Source organism: Canis lupus, chromosome 24, assembly GCF_003254725.2.
Source record: "Canis lupus dingo isolate Sandy chromosome 24, ASM325472v2, whole genome shotgun sequence".
In the NCBI taxonomy this organism is placed as follows: Eukaryota; Metazoa; Chordata; class Mammalia; order Carnivora; family Canidae; genus Canis; species Canis lupus.
This window is the reverse complement of record NC_064266.1, coordinates 6,620,087-6,640,703: the sequence shown is the minus strand read 5'-3', so window position 1 is coordinate 6,640,703 and position 20,617 is coordinate 6,620,087. Positions and strand designations below refer to the sequence as shown.

Sequence of the window (20,617 nt, the reverse complement as noted above, 5' to 3'; positions counted from 1 at the left end):
CTCAATTTTACCAGAACTCAAGGAGCCATTTTATTTGCAAAGAGGAATTTTTCTTTATATGCATATCAGATAAGAAAGAGGAGAAGGCATGGAAAGGTAAAGGAAACATTAGTTATTTTTATGTGAACTGAATTAGAAAAAAAATACGACTAAATTATTTTTTTAGGATATCATAAGAAACTATAAAAATAGTGCTAAAAAGCAATACGTAGGGAAATCAGGCATTAGACAATGAGTACTGACTGATCTGTAGTCAGGTCAAAGTAAAATTCCCAAGGAGCTGGGGCCAATGCAAGGTTTCCTTTAGTTGAAATAAAAGTAAATAAATAATTGTTGGAAGATACGCATTAATTTTAAGAATACTTTTCTTTGCTTAAAGTATTTTATCTTTTTAAAGATTTACTTATTTATTTATTTATTTATTTGAGAGAGAATGAGTGAGCATGAACCGGGGGAGGGGTAGAAGGGAGGTGGAGTGGGGGGAGAGGAAGAGAAAGAGAGGGGGGGAGAGAGGGAGAGAGAGAGAGAGAGAGAGAGAGAGAGAGAATATACTCCAGCAGACTCCCCACTGGAGCCCGACATGGGGCTTTATCTTAAGACCCTGAGATCATGACCTGACCCGAAACCAAGAGTTGGAGACCCTTAACCATTGAGCCACCCAGGCTCCCCAACTAAAAAGTATTTTAAAAACTAGTCTTTGTCCAAAGAGGAAAAGATTAACAATGTATCAAAACACCCTAGATATCTGACCAGATGCATGAAATGCCTCCTTGCTTCTAGATAATTCCATATTTATGATCTACGTCCCATCCATGTCTGATGGCAAATTAAGTTTTACGACTTAACTTCTCAATAAGTGGAAGTCTAAGCATTAATATGAGAAAGGGCAAATCTATATTGAGGGATTTATTACTACTTCATTTTAATAGGTCTTATAGTTGAGAAGTTATAAATTGATTAAAATATGTATTTAAATAAAATTCATTGTAAAATTTATGAAAAAGAGAATTCATTTACCATCACTTTACTATCACTTTCAAACTCTTGTGTTCAGTAAATGTTTAAATTGTGTAGAATGGAAATGGAACACAGAACAGAAGTTAAAAAGCTACTTTTGACAGATGAGTAATTACAATAAAACTTGGTGACATAAGCTGATACCTAAAGCTGGGGGAACACTGATAATGCAATCAGCTCATTTACTTTATAAAATAAATGTTCTTAATTGGAGATAATGATTTCATAACTTACCTCTGCATACTTTAATTTCAATGTTTTATGCATTTCTCGAAAACGACTGTAGCGCCTGAATACAGTCCATGTCTCATCTAGGACAGTAATCTATTAACCGGGAAAATCAAAATAAATCAGCATTAATTAGAGGAAAAAAATGACTAGCATTTAAAAAAAATAATTTTAAAATTAACAAAAAGTGATTAGCATGTAAAATTTCTCCAGAACTGAAAACATTAATCTAGCTGCATAAATAAGACTTATAAATAATAAGCGTACTCTACTTAAGGATGCGTCTCTGGTTTCCAAATCTGTTTATAAGCAATATGTGCCCATGTAAAATGAGAGACAGTTACCTCTTAATGGTTTATAAAGTGTCCCTTAACCCTTCGCTTGGTTTTGTAGAAAGTAAATCCCATAGGGTGACCTTTCTGTTATGGCACTGTGCCCATATAAAATGTCAGTGTAGGTTACCACATGCCACCATGGTGGACAGGATGGAAAAAAATGAGAGAAAGAAAAGCTGAGAAAAAAAGGAGGAGAAGGAGGACGAAGAGGTGGAAGTAGAAAAAGGACAAAGAAAAATGAGAGAACAAAATTTCTGTATCTCAATTATTAGTATAAAAACATACAATATATTTACTGTATTTTAGAGAAGAATTCTCAACCCAGGCTTTAACTGGTAGTTGAACTTACTGTTCCTGTTGAATGTGCTGACTGGTGTACATACAAAGGCCCTGAGGCACATCAGCTCACAAACCAAGGTCACAGGGACAATGGGAGAGGGAGGCAGGGAGACCCCACCAGCCTTCACAGTCACAGGCTAAGGAGTCTCAAACTTCCTTTACAATTCCCACATTTCTTCTGAGCTCTAAACCCATGTACCCACCTTGGAGACATCATTCTTTACAGGTCACACCACAAGATCTTCAAAATCATCTTGTCTAAAACTCCACATGCTCTCTCATCTCAACTCTAGTTCTTGTCTGGTGTATTTCACCACAGCACCCAGCAAGCTCCACCAGACAGATGCTGAAGCCACGCCTAACTGTCTCCTCTCCACCGTGACCACAGTCCAACAGGTCCTGGGTCTTGCTCTTTCTACTTTGTAAACATTTCTTCAAGCTCTATCCTTCCATCCTCTATGGTCATCACCCATGTCACTCTGGGCCATCAGGTCTCAGATGGCCTTTACTAGGGACTCCTCCAGCTGTCTGCATCCACATTTTCTCCCTCCAACCCCTTCTCTGCACAACTGATGGGGTAGTTTTTTAAAACTTAAATCCAATCATTCCACATACCCTCCCTTAAGACCCCCTCATAGTTTCATGCTGTTCAAAGAAAAAAAAAACTACATTTTTAATCTTAAAGACCCGAATTTTAAATTTTTAAACCACTGCCTGCAAGCCGCCTTACTTCTAGACTGTCTCCCCTTAGGTGTCTTCACTTGTGCCATACTCCCTGAACGCACATACTCCTTCCACCCCAGGGCATTTGCATGGGCTTTGTATGGGAAATCTTACTCTGTACATTACAGCAATGCCCTTCTCAAGCATTATAATTCAGCCTGATTCTCACATGTAAACCAGCAGTAGTAGGGAGAATACTCATGTGGGTAGCTTCAGGAGGAGTAAGTCTTGAGTCTCAGCCAGTCTCAGGTTCACTTATTTCCCAAAGTGGCAACTGAGATGATTTTAGGTTACATAAGGATGTACTTTGCTTTTTTAAATGAATTTCCAGCATTCTGGTTCTGTATTCATTATTTACAATGGATTTTTTAATTGTGGCAGATTTCTTCTTACCAGCTCCCTCTAAAATGGTATTTCTATAAGGAAAAAAGGTAAGTATATTTCAAAAAAAAATCATTAAATAAAAATAGTAGAGTAGCTCAGCAACTGTAAGATTTGAAAGCTGGTATGCAAGTCACTCAAGCTTGGAAAACACTGCTCCCTGCTGCTAAGCTGGGGCGGGAGGGTTTTCTCTGTTCTCTTGGTTCTCTTCTCTTCAACAGAAGGCACTGTGATGGGGCCACCACTATAAGCATGGCTGTGAGGGTTTCCTTAGGGTGAGAACACAGCAATACATCACTTTGACTAGACACACCAACTGTCAAAGAGAAAACAGGAAGGGCCATGCTGCTGCCCATGTACCAAGAGAGCCCAAAAAGGTAATGGAGCCATATTTATGACCTGGGAGCAATAAGACGCTGGATACTCACAGATGAGACCTTGCTGTGTTGGGACTCTAAATTCCACAGAAAGTCACCAAAGAAGCCTAGGACTCCCTCATCCCTCAGACTCTCCTGAGTTCCCTGTGTTACTTCCACTGCATCTCTTTAACTCTTAGTCAATTATCAGCAAAATCCCCTAGATCCTCCTCTTCCAAGAACATCCCCTTCATCTTTACTGTAATGGAAGGCTGGCTCTCCCCTGAGGATCCACTTCCCTGGTAGCGCTTTCAGGTAGACTGTTTACTCCCCCAACCCTTCCTCCCATGTGCTGGGATTTAGGTAGGCATTGTTGTCCTCCTACCTAGCTTTTAAACCATTGCTCTTCTATCTGTTCTAAAATCCCCCTCTGTGAAGCTCAGGCCTTCAGATCCTATACTCCACTCATTTTGCCTGCAGTTTCCAACTCACCTTAGACTCTTCCCGATTCTTTCTAGGTCTCCCTGTCATCTGCTCCAACACTTTGGAACTCCTGCCATGAATCTTGGTAATTTCATTGAGACACAAATGATCCCTCCCATACCCTGACCTGTTCCTCAATCTTCACCCTGGTTCTTTCCTCACTCAACTTGGAAACCATGGGCAATCATGACAACCATTTCCCTTGCATTCAACCTCAGATCTCTTCCTCCTGCTCTTGAAATTCCCTGGACTAATAGCTAAACCATAACCCTAGTGAAATCCAACTGTCTGTTTACTTCAGGCCTGCACGTGCCTAGCAGAATGTGACTGAAGAAAACATACCACCAAGTGGACTGACTGGTCTCATCTGAAAGTCACAATTCTCCCTTTCAGGTCAGCCTGGATGCCTCCCACTAGGCATATCCCATTTTCCAGTTCTATCCACTCTTCTCTTAGATAACAGCTTTGTAAATAGTTTACCCTATCTGTATCCTCAAGCCTTCATCACTTCTCTCCCTGTCCTCAGCTGATAACCTTAATTCCCATTTCACTGAGAAAATGAAAGAAATCAAAAGAACATTTCCCCAGGTACCTTCAAGAAAGTCTCCCCAGTTGCCACCATCTCCCTGTATCTCATGTTTTTCCTTGTTCCCAGGCATGACACATGGATCAGTGCTCTTAAGGTTAAGCCCGCTTCTTAAACACTGGATTCCATCCCCTCTGGCCTTCTGAAGGATATTGCAATGTATAATGTTCTCTTCTCTATTCTGCACCAACACGTTCCCATTCTGTACTAGGTATACCCATCATCATCTAAATAAGCTATTATTTCTCTCATCTTAAACTCCCACCCTAGCCTCCCTTTCCTTTCTAATTACCACTCCATTTCTATCCTTCTCATCAATAACAAAACTCCTTGGAAGAGTTTATTCTTGATACCTCAATTTCTTCCCATTATCCCTCGAATCCATCGCAATCTACTCAGCATTCCACTCAAACTACTTTTATCTCATCAACAATGCCATATTGCTAATCCACTGGTTAATTCTTGGTCTTGATCTTACTTATCTATCAGTAGGATGTGATGTACCTGACAGCTCCTCCTCGTAATACTTTTTTCATTTGGCTTCCATGCTGCTACACTTGCTTACCTTAATTTTCCTTGCTGAGCTTTCTCTTCATCTCCCTGACCTCTAAACATCAGTGTCCCAGGGCTTAGTCCTTGAACATGTTTTATTTTCTACCTGCACTCATTCCTTTAATGATCTCATCCCATCTCATAGCTTATATTTATATGCTGATGATTCCCTGGATGCTCCTGTCTGACCCCTGAGCCCAGACTCATATATTCTACTGCCTACTTGAATGTCTAATTGCACATCATACTTACCATGGCTTAACTTATCAAAATTAATCTCCCAAACTCCTTCCCCTTCCTGCCTCCCCATCTCAGTAAATGGCAATGCTACTCAACTACCTGTTCAATCCAAAAACTCTGGCATTATCCTTGATATTCCTTTTTCTCTCATAGCTCATATCCAGACAGCAAATCCTTTCTACCTAATTCCAAAACATAATGAGACTGACCAGTTCTCACCATCACCACTGTTCACATCTTGGTCTAAGCCACCATCCTCTCTTGTGTGGGTTATTTTTAACAGCCTCCTAATTGATCTCCTTGCTTCTGCTTTTGTCTCCCCATGCCCCGCCCCCACCTCCCTTCATTCCTTTCTCACACCATAGCTAAAGTGATCTTGTTAAAATGAAGTTAGATAGGGCCATATCTTTGCTCAAAGAGGACGACGTCCTTCCAACCTGTCTTATCTCACTCAGGGTACAATCAAGTTCAACTGACCCACACAGATTGCTATGATTTGCCTCCTCTCTGGCATCATCTCCAACCACTCGCTCCCTTGCTCATTCTGGTTTCCTCACTTATCTGGAACACTTCAAACTGCTACACAGTAAGGATGGCCTCAGGGACTTTTCACAAGATTTTTCCTCTTTCTGAAATACTCTTTCACATGACCAGCTCCCTCAATTCCTTTAGGTCTGGATTCAGTATAAGCAGCCTTGCTGTAAATCACTGCTAGTACTGCTGCTCCAAAATTAAATACGGTGTCCTACTAACCTCCCACACTTCTCTTCCCCCACCCGCCTTCATGGGACTCAACACCACCTTTCTAATCTCAGCTCCCAGTGGATCAGAAATCTCGAACTTTAGACAACTTAACCCAGAAATATGGCATATTCATTGGTCTTTTGCAGTCTTTTGAATGGCCTCCTCAGTTGTATACCCCATTCTATAAGTAGGGAGCTCCTGGTCAGCCTCTGGGGGCATCCAAACCACAATTCCTCTCTTGGCAGCTTCCCCATACTTCTCTCCCTGGAGAAATCATTCCCTCCTCCATGATTCCTTAGCATGTAGTTCACGGCTTAACCAGAGAACATACCACAGGATATAAGTTATGTAACGAAAGTTGTATTAATAAACCTATAGAACTGGTATTAGTTATATAAATGTCTTTCTACCCTAAAAATTTCAAGCCTTCTAAGAGAATGAGCTTTTGGCAGTAACTGGGGTAGAGGGGGGGAACTCTCACTGTAGAAATAAACATTTATTGAGCTACTACTATGTGTTAGGTGCCACATTAGATGCTGGCAGTTTGCTGAAAGATATACTTAAGATTATTTTTCTTTTCCAATTAGGTAAGAGTTCCAAGCTTGGCCCAGATCTGTCAACATGGCACTCAAGGCCTGCTGCCACCCTGTCCATATACCCTGTTCTGGTTGGTATACGGTTTCTTTGAGGTTCACCTGAATCACGATGATTTTTTTTTTTTTTATAACTGCACTGAGACTATGCTGCCTTCTCAATATATTTGTAACACAAGTTTACAGTGACACACATAGAGATTTCTAAATTCTTTACCTTGGAGATCTTTATCTGGCTCCAAGTTAAGTACAGGGATACAGTGGCTCAAACTTCCTATTTTTTGTATAAAATATGTAAATCTCCCTTTGTCTGCCAACATGTGAACTGGATGAGGACAAGGATGATGAAGCATCAAGGCCAGCCATGACCACTGCGTAAATGGGGGGCAAGGCAACCACATATGTCCTCTCTCCACAGGAAACGTGGAGTCAAAGTCAAATCCCTTCTCTATAATGGAGACGCCATCACCCCTGGAGGTGGGAAAAGGCACATGTGAAGTTTGGAACAACTACACAGAAAGGCGAAATATATATTAAAATACTATTTTGCCCTAAATTAAAACTGGGCATGGGATGAGGTGTTGATGCAGAGAGAAGAAAAAGAAGATCACTACGCCAAATAAATCAGGTCAAAATATTCGATTATTTTCTTCAGTGTTGAGAAAGTAGGGCATCATTACTGCATATCTTTGAGGAGCAAATTCATTACTTCTCTGTTACTGGATGGCTCTGCTGATACAAATCCATCTTTTCTGAGCCATAAAATGATCAAGGGCAACTTAAACAACATAAACACATCCATAAGATGAAGTGTATTTACTTATAAACAATTCTCTATTGAGTCCTTTCCACAAATTTATGTTATATACATATTCTGCTGGTTTGAGAATTGTCGATTTTAAGATCTGTCACCAGTATATATTCCTTTGTGTATATCTATCTGTATAAGAATGAGAATCTACAATTTTTCACCCAAAGAAAAATACTCCATGTAAATAGTTACCTGTAGAGTTCTCCCAAACAACATTTATTTTCTAACAACATTTCAAGGAGCTACCTAAAGTATATAAAAATAAAATTCCTTCTCTTTAGTAACAGTTTGAAGGAAATCCTCAAATGCTAACCTAATATACACTACAAGTGTCTACACGAAAACTACATACTAAAGATTTGTCAGATTTTTGCAAAATACAGTCTTCTACAGAACTAATATGCTTGAGGGAACATGAAATATATTACAAACAGTGGAATTTATATGGTAGCAAATATTAATACATCAGACTTAATTAAAAGCTCAGACAATAGGCAGCCTGGGTGGCTCAATGGTTTAGCGCTGCCTTCAGCCCAGGATGTGATCACGGAGACCTGGGATCGAGTCCCACGTCGGGCTCCTTGCATGGAGCCTGCTTCTCCCTCTGCCTGTGTCTCTGCCTCTCTATCTCTGTGTCTCTCATGAATAAATAAATAAAATCTTTAAAAATTAAAAAAAAAAAAAACAAAACCTCAGACAACTGTCACAAATGGAACTAAACTAGAAGTAGTAAAAAAAAAAAAAAAAAAAAAAGGCTGACATCTCATTAACTATAGCCTGCTATCATCCTGTAAGTCCTTGCTCTGGTCTGTGTCTAAGATGGACAAATCCTTCAAAGGGTTTCTAATGGGCATGCTTGCCCTACCTTTGTGGAGTCCACTGTCTATCTTCACTGGGACTGCCAGGAACCTCTTCTGGTCCCTTAGCTCATCTCTTTCCTTGGGATCACTCCTTCACAGGCCCAGGCTGGACTCCAGGTCAGTCTTCTGGCCACTGGAGGGCCAGCACCTCATTTCCCTAGCTCCCTCCACCTTCTGGTGGGGCCACATTAGAATAATTCCCCAAATCAGGCAGTCTATGGTGTTAGCTTTCTCTTCTGGGTGCTGTCCCCCTAAAGAAAGCAGAATGTACAAAATTTATAATATTTTTGACTCAGCAGGGTTACTCCTACTTGGAAAACCTTCCAAGTTACATTCTCTGCAAGGAGTATTTCAAAATGTTGTAGATTTTCAGTCCTCATGGACAATGATTACGTTTTACCGAGGTGGTTAGGGTCACCTAGACCAACCTCCTGAGTACCTTTCAGCCCATCTCAAAATGACACTATTGCTAGATTCTCTTCCTCCTGCCTCCAAACCTCTTCATCTTCACTTCAGTGTCCACACTCACCTCTACTTAAAAGGAAAGTCCCTCCCCAAGGTTGGTCTCAACTGCACTGCTTCCTCTTACCCACATATCACTTGTCTCTGTCTGCTCTCAGGCCCCTATCACTGAAATCCACAAAGATGTTATTTTATCTTCCTGCCTGCTCCTCAGGACCCCCTTTTGTTCTGCATTCTTCTTGTTTCTGCATGTTTCTCTCCCACTTAATGGAACATAGAATACACGGACAATTTATTCATCTTCTCTGTCCTTCATTATCTCGATACTTCCAGTATGGTCTTTAAAACAACTACGTTACAGGGATCCCTGGGTGGCTCAGCGGTTTAGCGCCTGCCTTTGGCCCAGGGTGTGATCCTAGAGTCCCAGGATTCAGTCTCACATCGGGCGTCTCACACCCTGCATGGAGCCTGTTTCTCCCTCTGCCTATGTCTCTGCCTCTCTCTCTCTCTCTCTATCATAAATAAAAAAAAAAAAAAAAATTAAAAAAAAAAAGTTTAAGACCAAATGAGTATTTGTTAAATAATAATGGAGACAGTAGAGCCCAGAGTCTTCTTTTCAATAAACACTTTTCTGCTGTACTTTCTCTTTCTACGCTGAAATGTGCTCAGTGGATCAACCTACATTTTAGTCCTTTTCTGACTTACCTATAGCTGTTTAAAGTTTTTATAAAGTAAGCATTAGAGGAGATAATAGGGTAGGGTAAAGAATTGTAAAAGAAAGAAAGAGGAAATGTCATTTATCAAATTCGTTTACAGAGAGGAGCCTGCTGATCAGAAGAAACACAAGGAAAGGCTGGAGTAAGAAGAGTGCAGGGAGTAAATGTGAGACTCCCAAAAAACACATGGAGAAACAAAAGTTGCCTTTAAGGGGATGGGTCCTAGGAACTTAAGAGCATTTGTTTCTGAATGTGTAGGTCCTTTGGGCATGTAAACTTGGGGAAGAGGCCTAAGAAGTAGGCTGAAGCAGAAACTTTCCACATAGCAAGGGGGGCAGCCGCCGGAGCTCCCAAAGGATATCCAGGAAGCAGGAGAGGGAAGGCTAGTGCTTTGCAGAGAACATAGTTAGCTAACAGGGTATATTCAGTTATTTGCTCTGAGATGTATAATGCACCCCCCCCTTTGCTGGTTTCCCTAGGGAAACTTCAGGCAGGTTTTTATGCCTTTCTTTCAGAGAAATCCAAGAGTGCCAAGTTCTGTAACCGAGTGAACACAAAGGAAAAGACACTGTGTCAGCAACCACCCAAGTGGCAAGGGAATAGCTGCCATGTGAATTGTGCCCAAAAAACTGCATAATGAGATCCGGAAGTGAACAGGCATCCCCTTCCACTGCAGTGGCACTGGGAACCAATCAGCCTACCAACTATGGAAATTCTGTCTCCAAGACACCTGAGTCAAGAAGCTGGGCCCCAGCAGGACCATGGTCTTAAAGCCAGTGCACCAGGCAAGGAGGGAGAAATCCATAATCCAATCCTAGATCTGCCCTGCCTGTTGGTGACACGGATGGGAGGTGTATGGAGTTTGAAGCATAAAGACTCCGAAAGTAAAAGGGCCACACAGATAGAAGATTATTCAGCCTTTATCCAGGAAACCCCCCCAGCCATCATCCTTCTGTGTAGATGTAGCACCAACACGTACCGAAGTGCCTCAGAGCCCTTGGCTTCCAAATCTGGTCTGAACATGGCACACCACGAAGAAAGGAGCCTGGCAGCTGGCGGCTGAGTAACACCATATCTACATAACTACCAAGTGATGCAAAATCAAATTGCACTTTCTAGCTGACCAAAGTCTCAGCCTTCTGCAATAACTAGAAATTATGACTTCTTTATGCTTCAATTTCAGCACCTTCAAAATCGGGATAATACCATTTATTTCAGTGTACTTACTCTATCTACCAGTTTGAAGGTAAATTTGAAAGAATGTAAAAAGACTCTAAGATTCTGATAAGATGGATGCCTTTCAAATCTAAGATCATTACTAATAAGTACTTTTCCTTTCCCCTAACACCTCTGTAAAACCAGTGAGAGCTAGGGAAAATTACCCTACTTGAAAATTGTGGGAAATTACGAGAATTGAGAGCCTCACTGATCTTCCTTCAAATTACCAAAATATTCAGAGTCAAAGCCCAGAAGGCAAACTTTCTACGAGGCATCACTGGAGAATGGAATAATGAAGAGCTTCTGGATTAAGACAGATTTAGATCCTAATTTTAGCCCAGTCACTAATGAGCTGTGTGACTTTGGCTATATTACACAATTCTTCCAGGTCTCAGTTTCTCCATCTGTGAAATGGGTTCGTGACATTAACCTACAGATAAACGAAAAGCATGTGAAACAACCAGCAGGGTGTCTGGGTGCCCAGTAAATGATAACTCCTGGCACTGTGGTCATATTCCTAAAGAAAGGTCTTTTCTTATGCACTACTGAAAAGCAAGGGGTATCCTCGAGTAGCAACTACAAAAAGGGGAGTTCAAACCACTTCATGATTTATTTTAAAACCAATTTTATTCTAGGAAGGGATGTCAAACCCCCTCAAATTCTGAAGTTAAGGGAAACAAAATATTAATATATTCTTATAAGGAAAAAACCAATTTGAAATGAAAATTCAAGGCTTGGCTGCAATGTGATGTGCTTGTGAGTCAATCTCATTTCTTTTTTGCCGTTTCTCCTATATGCAGCTTTCACTTTGTGAAGACACACACAACTGCTCAAGTGAAAGTGATACAAACGATTAGTTGCTTTGTGTGAAAATTGGGGAAGGGAAAACGTTTTTTCTTAATTTTTTCAGTGAAAGAAAAAGCTCTCAGAGAGATGGAGGGGTGCTTAAAAAAAGAGAATAAGATATGATTCTTCAAGTCCCAATGTTATTTCTCTCACTTGTTATCTATGTTTGAAAATAATACACAAACTGAATATTGGGATCTAGCTGGACCACGGCTTATACAACACTCCATTTGTCTCAGCTATACTAATACACACTCAAGGAGATAATCTATCAAGTTACTAATAAACAGAGATTCAGATGCCAACACACAAATCCTTCTGAACATTTATATTCTATCAAATTAGGAGTATTTCTAAAAGATATATGTGTGCATAGTTTATCTAATAGACTAGAATGGCTCTTATTTCTGTTCTGCCAAATAAAGAGGAATTTCTCTGACTATAAATGTGCTTGCTTCAACTCTCAGACTGCAAATTTCCTGAGCATTTCCTTTTCATGCTCCCTGGCATCTCTAACCCCCATCAAATTCTCCAGGTTTGTCAAAGCCTTCGTAATAGCCCTAATTTACAAAGTGCCTGTAACTTGGCCAGAACTCAAGATAAAAAATTAAAATACACACAAAAATAACTGTAGATTTTGAAAACAGGCAAGGATGTGATAAGGGCCACCATGTCTCAACCAACCCTAAAACATGGCCTTAACTTCTAAAAATGCAGAAAGTAGTGAAATGTAGAAGGCATACTAAAATGAATAAGCAAGGGCACTAGTATGGCTCAGACTTCTCAGATCTGACATGGGCATTTGGTACCCTACTAGCTGTGTGGCCTTGGGCAAGTCACTCATAATTTCCTAATTCATTACATTCAAATAATACTCCCATTTTGGAATAGTCCCCACATTTGTGGAAATGTCTGGCAAAGTGACTGGGCTGAAGAAGGTGCTTGATAGACAATAGTGTCCTCCTTTGAACAGAGGTTGCAAACTCAACTGGCCTATAGGTCTTAGAGAGGAATGAAACTCCAAGAGGCTCGTGGAGGACAACAGGGAGCAGAGCGGGAGTCTCCGTGCTATATGAGTACTTTCAATTCTGCTACAGAGGACAGATGAAGCTCATCAGAAGGACTGAGCATTGCCAGCAAGTAATCGAGCAGTTTACCGGATACAGGTAAACCTCAGAGAATGTGCCAAAACAGTGAGTACTCGAGCAGCCTGGGAGACACAAAAGTATTCAAAAGATATGCTAAATAAGGGCCTGTAACCTGTAGGGCACACCAGAGAAAGAATAGATAAATATGATGGAACAGATAAGAATGTCACCTGGAGATGTAAAGTGATAGGTCATGACTCTACGTGCTCAAGGCCAACAGCTAATTCAGCCCTCTGTGGACCACTGGTGACAACGACCCCACCCCATGCTGGGTGCCATGTGCTCTACCTGAGGAGCGCTGGTGAAGACCAGGGCTGTTCAGCAGGCCACCAGCCAGGCACAGTGTCACCGGGCAAGTGCGCTGCCTCCGAGTACCATGTCTGCTGAGGCCCCTCGCTCAGAACCCCAGGCCTGGCAGGCAGTGCGGGGGCAGAGAGCAGCTGGGCAAGCGAACTCCGGGAGACGGGGTCAGACAGCACACCCTTCCCACATGCCCCTTGTAGTCCCTAAACGGACTTATAGACTGTGTGATCAAACACTTCATTCGGTCCGTGAGCCTTGTTGTGCATTCGGACTCGATGCACCGTCCCCTCAGGTGACCTCTGTCACCGGGACCAATGAGGTCGGGGGCACAGCAGAGGGCACAGGCCCATCCCAAGAGAAGCCACTGTTCAGCCCCAATCAGGACTGCCCTTTGGGACACCGGCCCAGGGTGCCCACATTTTCTGATGTTTTATAGGAACTTGGGAAATCTGGATTTCCGTGTCAGATCTCCCACGTTCAAAGTGCTGACTGCTCCTTGAACGTTTTTAAAATCTATTCAGGCAAAATAAAACATAACCTCCACTGCCACTGCTGGTTTGCTTCCACTGCCTCAACATTGTGGCACAACTGTGTCTGGCCCCAGCGCAGAGGTTCCCGTCACATGGCCTCTCAGCTATAAAAGACATCAACTACCTAGTCTCACCTTCAGAGCTCCCTGCTTGCGGTGGCCTGGCCCACCTGAACTCCCGTGCTAAGGGTCTCCTCAAAGCCAGATTTCAGGTTGTACTACAGAGCTGTGGTCATCAAGACAGTGTGGTACTGGCACAAAAACAGACACATAGATCAATGGAACAGAATAGAGAATCCAGAAGTGGACCCTGAACTTTATGGTCAACTAATATTTGACAAAGGAGGAAAGACTATCCACTGGAAAAAAGACAGTCTCTTCAATAATTGGTGCTGGGAAAATTGGACATCCACATGCAGACGAATGAAACTAGACCACTCTCTTTCACCATACACAAAGATAAACTCAAATGGATGAAAGATCTAAATGTGAGACAAGATTCCATCAAAATCCTAGAGAAGAACACAGGCAACACCCTTTTTGAACTCGGCCACAGTAACTTCTTGCAAGATACGTCTATGAAGGCAAGAGAAACAAAAGCAAAAATGAACTATTGGGACTTCATCAAGATAAGAAGCTTTTGCACAGCAAAGGATACAGTCAACAAAACTAAAAGACAACCTACAGAATGGGAGAAGGTATTTGCAAATGACCTATCAGATAAAGGGCTAGTATCCAAGATCTATAAAGAACTTATTAAACTCAACAGCAAAGAAACAAACAATCCAGTCATGAAATGGGCAAAAGACATGAACAGAAATCTCACAGAGGAAGACATAGACATGGCCAACACGCACATGAGAAAACGCTCCGCATCACTTGCCATCAGGGAAATACAAATCAAAACCACAATGAGATACCACTTTACACCAGTGAGAATGGGGAAAATTAACAAGACAGGAAACAACAAATGTTGGAGAGAATGTGGAGAAAGGGGAACCCTCTTGCACTGTTGGTGGGAATGTGAACTGGTGCAGCCACTCTGGAAAACTGTGTGGAGGGTCCTCAGAGAGTTAAAAATAGACCTGCCCTATGACCCAGCAATTGCACTGATGGGGATTTACCCCAAAGATACAGATGCAGTGAAATGCTGGGACACCTGCACCCCGATGTTTCTAGCAGCAATGTCCACAATAGCCACACTGTGGAAGGAGCCTCGGTGTCCATCGAAAGATGAATGGATAAAGAAGCTGTGGTCTATGTATACAATGGAATATTCCTCAGCCATTAGAAACGACAGATACCCACCATTTGCTTCGACGTGGATGGAACTGGAGGGTATTATGCTGAGTGAAATAAGTCAATTGGAGAAGGACAAACACTATATGGTCTCATTCATTTGGGGAATATAAATAATAGTGAAAGGGAATATAAGGGAAGGGAGAAGAAATGTGTGGGAAATATCAGAAAGGGAGACAGAACATGAGAGACTCCTAACTCTGGGAAATGAACTAGGGGTGGTAGAAAGGGAGGTGGGCAGGGGGTGGGGGTGACTGGGTGACAGGCACTGAGGGGGGCACTTGGCAGGATGAGCATGGGTGATATGCTATACGTTGGCAAATTGAACACCAATAAAAAATAAATTAAAAAAAAAAAAAAGCCAGCACAGCGCTAACAGAAACCGGAAGGAGGGGGGCTCATGTACCTAACCGGAAGGGGGGGGGGCTCACTACCTAAGCTCACGTGACAGAGAAGAAATTGGACCAGTGAGCAGAGTGCTCAGGAGTTCGGCGCAGGTGGCCTACAAGCTATGCTGGACGGCTTCCTCAAGCCTACACCGCCCCGCTATCAGTCCTCCCTGGTTTCCTCTGCCTCTCCTCTCCTCCTCAGGCCGCTGACCAGGAGTCAGGGCACAATGAGGCACATGGGGGTGGGGATGGGGGGCAAGAAGAGGTGACTGTTCCTGTGGTCCCTTCAACCAAAATCTGAGGGCTAGAAATGAGGAATCACTGTGTTTCGGACGACGTGTGTTTGAAGTAAAGCATGTAGTCTGCAAGTGGACCAAAGTGATTCAGCACAAAGGGGCTGACCTCCTGCCACCCAGCCTGGGGAGTGGGGAGTGAGTGGGTATGACTAGGGTACCAGAGGCTCCTTAGAGAAGACTCTACAACAGGTGCTTCCTAAGCATGAGCAGGGGGCTGGAATGCCCAGTAGCCTAGAATAATATCCAGGGGGTGGAGAGTGGTCAGAGGGCTACCTATCTGTGCAGAACAAGACAAAACAACTCTTCTGTGGGTGCTGGCAGGGGGAGGCAGGCGGGAGGCAGCGGCCTTCTTGCACTCAGTCCAGGACCTGGATTTGCCTGTCCTTGCACTGGACCACTAGAAAGGCAGCCACCTCATGAGGAAACCAGTGGGTGAGGCTGATCAATGGCTGAATCCAACAGCAGTCAGAGCGTGGGGAGCCTGTGGGGGGCTGTTTACAAATGGCACACAGTCACAAAATCCTGAAGCTCTACCCGGGCTCTGACCAGTGAGGACACCTGATGGCAGACTTGTGTGGCTGATATTGTTGAGTGACCTCTCCCTGTGACCATTACCAGTCAGGGCCTGTGGGAAGGCTTGGGAACTCAGTGATGAGGGCCCAGGAGTGTACATCTCCGGAGAAGGCCAGCTATAAACATGACAGTGACTGAAAGAAAACTACCTGACTGTGGGCTGTGACATCTGCTGTGAAGGGAGGAGACAACCAGGTGACAGGATAGAGAATGGGTGGGAGGAAGGGGCTCTACTGCAGAAGTCACCACTCTAGGAAGGGACAGGAAGACAATCTCCTGTGAAGATCACCTACAGTTTTCACAGGAATAAAAATTCTCAGGAAACAGTGGTGCCTGGGTGGCTTACTCAGTTAAGGGTCTGCCTTGGGCTCAGGTCATGATTTCGGGGTCCTGGGATAGAGCCCCACATTGTTGGGCTCCCTGCTGGGGAAGGAGGAGAGGGGGGAGCCTGCTTCTTTCTCCCTCTGCCCCTGCTACCCCTACCTCATGCTCCCTCTCTCAAATGAATACATAAAATCTTTAAAAGAAGAAAAGGAATGAAAACTCTCAGGAAACAAAATATTTTTAAAAATATACCAGTGTTGGCTTATTTCTTTACACTATCACATTAATACGGAAGTTAAAGGGCAGAGAATTTAAGACAATGCTGGAAACATCAGCTTATTTCTGGAACATGAGAATATGCCAGCCTCTGTTAACCACAGATCTCCCAGGCTAGTGTTTTGTATCCTGCTGAAATGTAATTTAAAAATTAAATTCTTTCCACTCTGATCCTAACTGAAAATGGCAACTATAACACAGTTGTAATTGATTTCTTGTGTTAATCACAGACAAGCATTTGAAGCACTAGAGTTAAGATGACTGTTGTAGTCCAGTTAGTGGTATAACCTCTGATGGCTGCGGTCTGGTGCAAGCATGGATCATACAGGTACATTCTGCCCACTAGCCAGTGACATTGAATCATACTTAGCATAGAATATGCTCTTCTCAGAGAGTAGTCAGACTGGCGACCCCTCAGCTTCTCTGCCAGCTTTTTTTTTTTTTTAAGATTTTATTTATTTATGAGAGACGAGAGAGAGAGAAAGAGAGACAGAGAGAGAGAGAGGCAGAGACACAGGCAGAGGGAGAAGCAGGCTCCATGCAGGGAGCCCGACGTGGAACTCAATCCCGGGTCTCCAAGATCAGGCCCTGGGCTGAAGGCGGCGCTAAACCGCTGAACCACCCGGGCTGCCCTCTGCCAGCTTCTGACATCAGTTGACACAGAACATACACCTCTTATAGAGAATGTGGACACAGTCCCAGAAGGATGTGCTACTGCAACCTGCTGGATGATATCATTGCAAGGACCATGGGGACTGATGCCCTCACCACCCAGGGTTCCCAGGCAAATATCCTTCAAGGATCAGTGAATCAGTGAAGTAAGAGGGGAGTGGGGATGGAGGGAGTGCATCATGGAGATGACAACTTTCTGTATTGCCCTATAAGGACATTAAGACAAATACTATCCCAAAATTATAATATATCCATACAATGGGATGCTATTTAGCAATAAAAAGAAGTAAATTACTGTTACATTCAACTACGTGGATGAATCTTCAGAACAGCATGCTACATGGAAGCAGCCAGACACAAAGGAGTAAATGCTGCCTGGTCCTATTTACACGGCATGCTAGAACAGATGCAACTAATCTATATTAGAGAAAGCAGCTCAGAGCTTGTGTGGAGGCGGGCAGGCACACTGTCTGTAAAGGGGCACCAGAAACTTTCTGGAAAGATAGAAAAGTTCTAAGTCTTGATAGGGGTGCTGGTTACATGGGTTACATACATGTCAAGACTCATCAAAGTACACTTAAAATGTGTGCATTTCACTGTATGTAAATTATGCCTTAACAAAGTTGACTGAAAACTGTCACTAAAAAACAAAATCTTACATATCTAGTTTCAAAGTTACTTCATAAAAGAAGTTGTTTTTAATCCCTGAATAAAGATACTGAAAAAAAGTCCTTTTGAATTAAATATCACATTTTAGTTAATGAAAAACATTATTTTTTCTAATTTTAAAGTCCAGTGATGTAAACCTCCTTGGGACTGAGCAGGGATCAGAAGATGAGTGCTGAAGAACCACTGTTGTCTCTCTTCCTCCCCCCAAATTCCACTCCCTGTACCTGAACTCAAATAGTACCTTAACCGGGCTCATGACTATTTACTCATCAGTGAACAACCCAACCAGAGCTACCTGATTAGAGATTACAGGGAGAAGGCATGACTTAAATAACTAATAAATTCTCTCTCAGGAAAGACAGGCAGAAAAGGGAAGGAAACACGGAATGGGAATGGAGGGGGACAAGTGGAGAGAATTCTGGGCAGCCACACCAGTGAGTGCTTCTTCCCAGTCTCACTCACTCTACATGGGCCTGCAAACTCAGCTCATGTAGACTTGCATCCAGGGGGCCCTCGTGGGTCAGCTTGGCACCTTAAATGAACTGGCAGCAACCACCACCAACTTCACAGTCAACAGGGATCTAATCCCAGGTGTTAACACCCTCCCCTGCTAGTCACAGAACATTGCTATGTGTTCAGGACCCTAAGAAGACCTTTAAGACCATCATGGAAGAAGAGTAGAAAAAAGAAATTGATTTTTGTTTAAAACCACAAAGATTTTTCTGAAGTATAAAGTGTAATAGTATAAAATATTTATACACATCAGATCTCCTTCAAAGAAAGTGTAAAACTAAACAGACTTTTAAAAAAAGTGATACTTTTAATCTTAGCTACCTTAAATCCACTGCTTCACCAAGACAAGACTTTAATAGCCAAACTATTATCATAAGCATGACTGTTTGTTCTAGAAAACATTGCCATTGCATCCAATAGTCAGTTGATGAATGCTTAATTTTTTTAAAGATTTATTTATTCATTTGAGAGAGAGAGTGCATGTATGCAGGGAGGGTGAGGGGCAGAGGGAAAGGGAGAGTCCCAAGTAGATTCCAAGCTAAACATGGAGCCTTACCTGGGGCTCAATCTCATGACCCTGAGATCATGCCCTGAGCTAAAATTGAGAGTCGGTCACTTAATCAACTGGGCCACCCGGGTGGTCCCATACTTAATGTTAAAATTCAAGAATGTTGAGGGAGAATGAGCAATCGAAATAAAAAAAAAATCTAAAATTCGCAAAGACACAACTGTACATCAAAAGTCATTAAGAGGATTACAAGGGTAAAATCTCACTCATTCCCTATGCCTTTTAAAAACTTATCTTCTATGGAGCGTCTGGCTGGTAGTCGGTTGAGCATCTGACTCCTGATTTTGGCTCAGGTCATGATCTTAGCGTTATGGGATCAAGCCCTGCACCCAACTCCTCGCTGAACACGGAGTCTCCTTGTCTCTCTCCTCTCTGCCCACTCAAATAAAATCTTTAAAAAAATTTTACATTTTTTTTAAGATTTATTTATTTATTTATGAGAGAGAGAGAGATAGAGAGAGAGAGGGAGAGAGAGAAAGAGGCAGAGACACAGGAGGAGGGAGAAGCAGGCTCCATGCAGGGAGCCTGACATGGGACTCGATCCCAGGTTTCCAGGATGGTGCCCTGGGCCAAAGGCAGGTGCCAAACCGCTGAGTCACCCAGGGATCCCCTAAAATTTACCTGTTTTTTAAAAACAAATACTTATCCAGCACTTAGGAAGTGGCAGAGTTCTAAGCACTTCACACACCAAAGTTTATATAATGCTCATACCAATCCAGCCAGGCGGGTTTGGTCAATTTGTCCTTACTTTACAGTTAATTTCTTGTAGAGATTACCTGGCCAAGCCTGGACAGGACATTGGCACACTCAGCACCACCCCTAGAGCTATGCCTTTACTGCAGTGTGGCCATTTTTGTTTTGTTCAAAAGAAGGACAGTATGTATATTCAGGTCATGTTGGTTTCTAGTACTGAGGCCCTGAGACTTCTGTGACCGAGTATCCCCAGGAAAATATAAGATCCTCAGCACACCTACCTGCGAATGCATTTGGTGTCCCTCCCTACACAGAGAATTAGGGATTCTCCAGGCAAATGCAAACAGGTCATTTCTGGTGCTGATTACAGCACCTGGGATAAGTACAAAAAAGAAGCAAAACAATGATATACTTTCAGAACTTCGTTTTGATATGTTCAAAGAAAGCTGAACTCTTTGGATTTGGATTTTATATATTCTGAGGTGAAAGCAGAGATTCTGAAATGTCCCACATGGTTTTCTGTATCTGGGTTCTCTAACTTGCCTTCACAGTAGCATCTGCACAGTCTTGGCCAGATCTGATATGGCCTGGACTACTATTTGCTTGCAATTTTTATTTAAATCAACTCAGTTGGGATTCCTGGGTGGCGCAGTGGTTTGGCGCCTGTCTTTGGCCCAGGGCGCGATCCTGGAGACCCGGGATCAAATCCCACATCGGGCTCCCGGTGCATGGAGCCTGCTTCTCCCTCTGCCTGTGTCTCTGCCTCTCTCTCTCTCTGTGACTATCATAAATAAATAAAAAAATTAAAAAAAAATTAATAAATCAACTCAGTTTTTGTTTAATTCTTTTCTTTTTTTGAATTACTGAAGTATAAT

The 20,617-nt window shown here is 42.6% G+C and overlaps 1 protein-coding gene across 9 annotated transcripts in view; it reads right to left on the bottom strand.

Annotated features, from left to right (window-relative positions):
• Positions 1–20,617, bottom strand: part of KIF16B (kinesin family member 16B) — a 316,370-nt gene that overhangs the window by 67,341 nt on the left and 228,412 nt on the right. For all 9 annotated transcript variants that reach the window (XR_004808790.2, XR_004808792.2, XR_004808791.2 and 6 more), the window contains one exon: positions 1,252–1,341. Coding sequence is in view for 5 of the 9 variants with exons in the window: in XM_035705360.2 (XP_035561253.1) it covers positions 1,252–1,341 (90 nt within the window). In the remaining 4 variants the exon portion in view is untranslated. The remainder of the gene's footprint in view (positions 1–1,251; positions 1,342–20,617) is intronic.